The sequence below is a fragment of the Bidens hawaiensis genome, unplaced genomic scaffold (genome assembly GCF_021521415.1).
Source record: "Bidens hawaiensis isolate Kalapana, Puna unplaced genomic scaffold, B.hawaiensis_p1.1 tig00029595_1, whole genome shotgun sequence".
Lineage (NCBI taxonomy): Eukaryota > Viridiplantae > Streptophyta > Magnoliopsida > Asterales > Asteraceae > Bidens > Bidens hawaiensis.
This window is the reverse complement of record NW_027494896.1, coordinates 156,099-164,796: the sequence shown is the minus strand read 5'-3', so window position 1 is coordinate 164,796 and position 8,698 is coordinate 156,099. Positions and strand designations below refer to the sequence as shown.

At 35.1% G+C, this 8,698-nt stretch overlaps 1 protein-coding gene across 1 annotated transcript; it reads left to right on the top strand.

Annotated features, from left to right (window-relative positions):
* The first annotated feature begins 1,143 nt into the window (after window positions 1-1,143).
* Window positions 1,144-5,443, top strand: LOC143579058 (putative receptor-like serine/threonine-protein kinase At4g34500). Its single transcript, XM_077062468.1, has 6 exons — window positions 1,144-1,463; window positions 3,711-3,815; window positions 3,882-4,004; window positions 4,078-4,369; window positions 5,023-5,232; window positions 5,318-5,443. Exons 1-6 carry the CDS (start codon window positions 1,144-1,146, stop codon window positions 5,378-5,380), a joined length of 1,113 nt encoding a protein of 370 aa, XP_076918583.1. The 3' UTR covers window positions 5,381-5,443.
* Window positions 5,444-8,698: the final 3,255 nt, after the last annotated feature.

Here is an 8,698-nt window from a genome sequence, read left to right as displayed (position 1 = left end):
AGTACCGTCGGTGTTGGAAAACCTTGACTGATTGATTGATTGTGAATGATACTTTAACCTATACATAAATAGGTTCGTATGAATGTTTTGAATGATGTTAAGCTATGATTGTAAGCTTAACCTTGAAATCGTTTATCTTTGATTGTGAATGAAAACACTTAGTTTTATATGACGTTTGATATAGCATCTTTGGCCCAATAGGTTCAACACGTTGGTAAGTTTCTCCAGGTAAGTAAACGGGTCCCTCGGTTGATTGGGATTTATGCGAATTACTTTTCCTTAGGCAAGAAACTTACTACTAGTGATATCCCCCTTCCAGTTACTACATGCCCGTCAAAATATATCTTTTGTTTGACATTACTTCATCATGAAGTAACGTTTATGAAAACATGATTGTGATTGATTTTGTAAAATACGATCAAGGTTAAAGGCCATAGCCTCGATTGATAGTCTAAGTAATAGTTCAAATAACTTAAACGTAACTCCTACCTCAGATTTGATGCTTAGATTGATAATAAGATAAGGCAGGATCTTGATCTACTCGCTTATATGATTGCTACTTGATTATAACTTCGTTCCTTGCACGAACTTCGAGAAAAATGGCACGTCGGTTTGTTACGGCAATGGGGTACGCCTTTCGAGGCTAAATGTGTGAATATGAAGGTGTGTTTTGGGATGAATTGGTTCAAACCCGTAGCCTTCTATTTATAGCCAGAAATTGAACCCTGCCGTGATACGCGATGGGTTCCTTGTGACCCGTCGCGTATCGCGACGCCGCAATTTGACGCCGCCATCTATGATCGTGACACGTGGCATGTCACATTGTGCCACGTGTCGACACGTGTTTGGACACGTGTCCACTTACTTAGCCTGGTCATCGTGATACGCGATGACCTTGGTGGCTAAGCCGTAGCGTATCGCTACGCCGCCCTTTTTTGGGTTAATGTGCAAGTTCATCGCGCTACGCGATTGGAGAAGATTTATAGAATTTACAATATTGGTCCCTATACTTATAAAAGTTAGTATTTTAGGCTAAAACCTATAGGGTTTGAGAGGCGGTGTTACACCAACACTCCGATTTTCGGCCAAAAACTCTACGTCATCATCACCGTCACCGTAATAATAGTAACAATTATACTCATAATGATCATCATATGTATCCGAAACACTCGTCGCAAACTCGTCGCTAAACGGCGTCGTATGATCGACGATGAGAAACATGAAGAGATTAAACTGATAATTAAAGTTATCGAGAATGCGAATCATTCGGGTCGTAACGAATTGGCTTTGACTATGGAGAATTTGAATTTTGAGTGGGGGAAATTGTATGGAATCAAGGAGATTGAATTAGCGACGAGAGGTTTTGCGACAGAGAGTGTGGTCGGTGAAGGAGGGTATGGGGTTGTGTATAGGGGCGTTTTACGTGACGGGGCTGTTGTGGCGGTGAAGTATCTTCTAAACAAGTTAGTTTTTTGCTTGTTTCGAGTTTTTTTTTCTAAAGCTTGAGCTTGTTAATTATTTATTATTTAGTGTAGGTACATTTTTAATTATGTTTATACATTTTTATTTAAATTTTATATAACTATTTAGTTATTTTTATCATAAATTGTATTATATAAGAAATTATTTTATACATTATATAAACAATATGCTCTTTAGACACGCAATAAGTAAAGCTTAAGTTTGTTTTCGTTTACTGAACAAACTTATTTTTAGGACTTGAACTTATTTAAATTTGATTTGATTCGAGCTTTTATCAAGTTGATTCAGCACGTTGCAACACTGGTTCAATGGTCTTATACATATATATAATATAGCCAATACCCCGGTTAATTTTTTTTATCTAAATTTATTTAAAATTTATGTTATTTGTTGGTATAAGTTTTTATTGAATTTCGTCTTTTGATTTACTAAAGCTCGAGCTTGATTTCGAGCTTTTTTTCTAAAGGTTAAGTTGGTTGATGAATTGTTTATTAAAATTTGGCTTGACTTGGTTATTATTTATTTATAATTTAGATTATTTTGTAAATTTGAAAAAATCCCTTAAATACGGCTAAGTTCGGATGTGAAGATAATATAATATATATCGAAGTCGAAAAGAGGTAAAAACTTAAAATACACAAGGTTCGTTTAAGGCTCGAGTAGATTAATTAAACTTTCAATACAAGGCTCTAACTCGGACTCGATATAATTATTTGAGGCTCGAGCTTGAAAGAGCACATATTTTTTCAAACTTTTTATCGATCCGAGCTTGAGTTTCTCGTTAACAATTTGTTTTGTTTGTAAAGCTAAAGTTGAATGATTAAAAAATTGAATAGTTTTAATAGATGATAATGACGTGTAAGTTTTCGGTAATGGATTGCACAAAAGGTTGTAATGGAATAAACATTTTATTACACTTTAGAAAAATAAAAATGAAAAATAAAGCAAATGGTAACTTTTTCATCTTTGTTTTTAAAAGAAGAAAAAGAACTTTAATTTTTTGGATTAATTGCGTAATTTACACCGACAATCTATTTTAATAAAATGAACCTTTAACCCTTTAATCCGTTTTACTTTGACAGTGTTATGGTTTTAGATTTCGATAAAAATAAAAAAATAAAAGAAATTGCCTAAATTTTACAATTTCAAATTTTTTATGCTAAAGAAGCCTCTAACCTAGCTTAATGCCTTTATTTGTTGTAAAGCAACATAATTTATATTTATAAAATCCCAAAAATAAAAGTTAAAAACAATAATAATAATAATTATAATAACAAAATGTTCATCTTTGGAAATTGGGACCTATACAAAATATGCATTGAATAAATTAAAAGTTGTATCACATGGTCATTGGTATAGTGTGTTGCATATGTTCGATATTTTATTTATTCTTATATTTATAAAAAAATAGGTACATATAATTGTCATATTTTATTTAGTTATGAGGGACTCAAGGAGACTTGGTATAGTGTATTGCATATATTCAATACTTTATTTATTCATTTATTTTTAGAAAAATAGATACTTATAATAATGGTCATATTGTATTTAGTTATGAGGGGCTCAAGGAGATTTTAGTAGTATATGATCCGTTATTCTTGGTGCTAACCATGCTCCTATTACTTTTTTTTATTATTTATTTTAGGTGTATTTTTATTACTCTCAATTGTTATTGCTTGGTTGCTGCCGGTCACAACTAGCGAACTGGATGATAACAATCCCACTTTTTTTATTATCAAATTTGTTCCCAATGATTCGCGACTAACAAAATTCTAACGTCGTTAGTTACAGATCACCAGAAAAAAGTTTTTGGCCGGAAAACTCAAAGTTTTTTTTCCGGAAAACTGAACATTTTTGTCCCAAACATCTTTGTAACGTTAGATCGGACATATATGAATCTTTTTCTAGTAGAAGCCCCCAGTTATTGAGGTCGCGGGGAACCCTAGAACCATCGTCGAAATCGATTGGTGGTGTTCAGGTTGAGTTTTTTTTGGCAAAAAATGTGACTTCTCCGGCCAAAAGGTTTTTTCCAGCGACCTGCAAGTAACGGTGCTAGGATTCTGTTAGTCGAGAACCGTTGGGAACAAATACGTCAAAAATGGGACTGTCAGTAGCCAACTCGTTTAGCTTGGACCGGCAACGACCAAAATATAATAGTTGAAATTAATAAAAACCAATACAACTTTATATTATTTACATTTTTCTCATGATTTAATAATATTTTGTAGAGGTCAAGCAGAGAAAGAATTCAAGGTAGAAGTTGAAGCAATTGGTAAAGTAAGACATAAAAACCTTGTGGGCCTTATTGGATTTTGTGTAGATGGTGATAAAAGGTATTGATTGGTTAAATATTTGACCCGTTAAAGATAAAACAAACGATCTGACACACACTCATACAGGTTGCTTGTATACGAGTACATTGACAATGGAAACTTAGAACAATGGTTGCATGGGGATGTTGGACCGGTCAGCCCGTTAACTTGGGACATTCGAATGAAGATTGCAATCGGGACCGCGAAAGGGTAATTTTTGTTCTTAATATATTAAGAGATTAATTTTAATATTAGCATGATTTAATATTTTTAATTGTATTAGGCTGGCGTATTTACATGAAGGATTGGAACCGAAAGTTGTACACCGCGACGTTAAATCAAGTAATATTCTCCTTGATAAAAAATGGAATGCGAAGGTATCGGATTTTGGACTTGCTAAGTTGTTAGGATCCAAGAAAAGCTACGTGATCACACGCGTTATGGGGACATTCGGGTTAGTAACTTCACAAATCTTTGTTTTTCTCGTCAGTTTTTTTCAGGGGTGCAAACAAGCCGAGCAGGGCTTGAGCTCGAGTTCGTGTTGTGTCGAGCTCTATTTAGAAAACTCGAGTTCGGTTTGTTTATTATTTGTTGGTTAGTTTACTTTTTTAAAAGTTACAGTTTGACCCTTGCTATATATATTATTATATTTATTATTATTACTATTATTATTATTATTATTTATTATATTAAATAATTGCTATATATTATTATATTTATTATTACTATTACTATTATTATTATTAGGAAAATTGGATTTTAATAATCCCAACTTAATGCAGTTGGCTGATAATAATCCTAACTTTGAAAGTAGCTGTCATTGGTCCCAACTTTCACACTATTTATTTTCATTGGACCTCCGTTAAAAAAAACTTAACGACGTTATGTTTTTTTCCAAATTTCAAACTGATATTTTATGACTTTTGATCGGAATGAGAATACGAGTCGATTGATGTAAAACTTACTTCCAAACGGTGGTCCAAACGACTAAAGGATGCTTCAATTTCGGTGTTTAAACTTTTAGTTAACAAAAATCAAGCTGTTTGAAGCGTCGGTTCGAGTTAAGTTTTACATCAATCGACTCGTATTCTCATTCCGATCAAAAGCGCTAAAATATCAGCTTGAAATTTGGAAAAAAGCATAACGTCGTTAAGTTTTTTTATTTATTTATTTTTGTCTATTATTAAAAATTAATATGAATAATTAATGAGTTGGTTGTTGTGTATAGATGAATTTGGTTGACTGGTTTAGAGGAATGGTAGCGAGTCGTCGAGGCGAAGAGTTACTAGACCCGAAGATTAGTGTACAACCGCCTTCTAGATCTTTAAAGCGTGTATTGCTCGTGTGCCTTCGGTGTATAGACATGGATGCAAATAAGCGACCGAAAATGGGCCAAATTGTACACATTCTCGAGGCCGAAGATTTCCCTTTTCGCACGGTGAGTCTTCACAAACTTTATTCTTCATATGGGTGTTTACAGTTCGGTTTTGACTTTTGACAAATAAGCGACTTACACCTTGCAGGAATCTCGCCCGCCTAGAGACATTGCTACACTTGGTTCGGGTGTGGATTCTCCGGTTCTCTAAGTGTTTATGTTAATTTAGCTGTTAGAATTTGTTTGTTCTTTTAGGAAATATGCATGATAATATATATAAATATAGAATACATACCCAAATGTTTTAAAGGTTTAAAAGTTTTCATCTAAGTTTATAGTAAAGTCTGTAAATAGAGTGCGAGTCATTTGCAATTTATAGTTGAAAGTATTTGCTACATATATACAATAGTGGTTCTTTTTGTGTCTAGCATGTAGTTAAGTTGGCTCAGGAGATGAAGATAAAAGACACTATAACCAGCGACAAAGTCTGGATGAAAACGACGAGGGACTAGAATAAAATTGTATGAAAATTTTCATAAACGAGAGGGGGGGGGGGGTTGTCAAATTTTTGGGTGAAAAAACGGGTTAATTTACACTACTGCGCAAAGAAACGGGAAGGAGGTTGTCGAGGGGCCCTCACTATGCTTCGTGCCTGTCTATAAACCCACTTAGACCGATCTAAACTATTAGCTTTTGTTCAGTTTGTATCCTAAGAATGTGGTCGCTTTTATCTCCACCACAATCTTGGAGGACTATTCTTGTCATTGAAGATTTCATCATTCCGAGTCTTCCAAATGCACCATAGTGTTCCCACAATTATGGCATGTGTTAACTTCTTTATCGGTTTTGGTGAGCTTAATGTCTTCGTGGATTGCACCAATTTCCCCATTAGTTTAGCGTAGCCACACCATTAGCAGATCTACTTCAGTGGTAAGGAGGTGAGAATCTATGGCAGAGGTGTGAGGATCAAACCATAGTAAGAAAGTAGCATTCATGTGTATATCTTTTGTTTTAACAGAAAACGTATACAGGTTCTTTTTGAAAATGTGGATAGCTTTAACTTCCTCGACCGGAAATCTTCCAGTTGTATATTAAATTATGATATTACGTATACAGTCATTACTCGTGCGCCCGTCACATCATTAAATTTATATTTTTCCGGATAAAACACTAAAAATAAAAATTTACTCATATGAAAACATCTAATTTTAAACTCCATTGCTTCAACATGATATTAAATTAAGTATATTTACCATCTTATAGATAACTAAAAAAAATATATTATTTAATGAAACTAACCTACGTAATACACATGTAAATAAAAATATGAAAAAACTAAATGATACTTGTCCCATTGGTTAAATGTTAAAACGTTTCAAAAAAAAACTTTTAAAAGATTGAAATCAAAACTATCACCTTTGGGTTGGTCACATGGATACTTTAACAAGCTCTAGTTCTCTACATTGCGTCTTCAAAGTACAGGAGGCGCGGACATGTTAACGCCATCTTCATCAAATGACGGGTAGGGTTCATTCCCATAACAACCAATCAAATAACTTTATATATATATAATTTTAGCTAACTTGTGCGCACTAGTTAAAGTTTAACTAGTTAAAGTCCTACTGTCTACATTACACTGACATGATGCTTTAATCATTTTGTACTAGCTCAGTAGTCTTATTGTTATTGTTAGATTATTAAAGAAATCCTCTTAAATTGATTAAATTGATATTACATATATGTCAACTTTATATGTTTTCAGATGATATAATAATTTGTGTCTTCAATAACCTATAACTTCAAACTTTTCGATGGTATAAAAATGATCATATTTATTAATTTATTTTGTATTTAACAAAATTTGTTAATTTATGTTGTATTTATATTTATGAAAAAATATGTAAGCATTTATGCTTGTTTGTCGTTAGTGTCAATTCAGCTCCATCAGTTAGGTGTTTGTGAACCTTCAACTTATTCGAAAAAACTTAATAGACGAACAAAAACAAGGTTTTTGTCCGATTTAGCTCCGGTCCATTTACAACACTATATGTATTATGGTATTAAATTAAGGGTGCAAATGAGCCGAGTCGCGAGCCGCTCGCGAGCTACTTGATATCGGCTCATTAAAAAGCTCAATCGAGCCGAGCTGAATCGAGCCCAAGCTCGAGCTCGAGCCTGAAAGTAAGCTCGTTTAAAAAAATAAGTCCGAGCTTCACTTATCGAGCTCGAGCCGGCTTACGAGCCTAAATAAGCGTGTCATGTATATAATTTATTAATATATATATTTAATAGTTTTTAATTAATATATATATTGTTATGAAAAAATAAATAAAAATAACTATATAATATATATTATTTAACATAAAATTATAATTGAAAAAATATATAAAAAAATATAACTAATAATTATAAACAAGACAAACTTGAGCTTGAAACTCTATTTAGTTTTAAAAAAAACTCGAAACGAGCCGAGCTTAAGCTCGAGCTCCGTATAAATTAAACGAGCCAAACTCAAATCTCGTCTAACCGCCTAAAAATATAACTAATTTATTTGTATTTAAAAACAAAACCAACTGAAGAGGTAGGTCACAGCAGAGCCCAGTTGGATCCGCAAGACTCACCTCAAAGAGGGACGTCTGCGCAGTTGAACCCGCAAGACTCACCTTCAACAGGGACGTCTGCGCAAAGGCTAAACTCGCAACCCCTTGAAGAGGGACGTCTGCGTAGAAACCAACTGGGTCCGCAGGACCCACCATGCTCAGAGACGTGACGTCCTTACGCGCAGTACGCAAGCTGTTCCCGCAGGAAAAGCCTCCCAATGGTCAAGTACTCCGCCTGTTCCCGCAGCTGCGGATACAAGCCATCAGGGAAGGCTACCTGCGCAGCAAAGCTACACGCACAAGGCACTTAACTCTTAAATAATTCAGTAATGTCACCTGAAGAACGAGTGAGCAAGCCGGGAGAACTTCCGCCCAAATGAGCCAGTCCGTATGATACTGGATGATCTTTTGTACTGTACCTGACGAGGTATGGACAAAAGATCTGACCAAGGATACGACAGCTCACTGACAACAGTATGACGAGCAGCACGCTCTTGTACTGTATGTCACTATTAGCCGCTGCCTACTCACCAAATGACGCTTGTTGGGCCAGCTAGAGCGTGGTTCGATCGTCTACCGGTCCACCACATCTACGATTGGGCAGACTTCCAGCAGAAGTTCAGCCAACACTTCAGCCAACAAAGAAAGTATACCGAAGAGCAATGGACAATCCTCAACTGCATCCGAGAGGAAGATGAGTCCTTACCAGACTTCATCACGCGCTTCAATTCAAAGAAGCTAAGTCTAGGCACTATTAGCGAAGATCTTGTTCGCGCTGCTTTCATCCAGGGCGCGAAAGACCCAGAGCTCATCCGCACCTTAACGGGTAAAGATGGCATGCCGTCCACATGGGATGCCATCATGACAGCAGCTAAACGCTTTGCAGAAACAGAGAAGCAACTGGGTAGAGATCTCCCCCAAAGCACAAA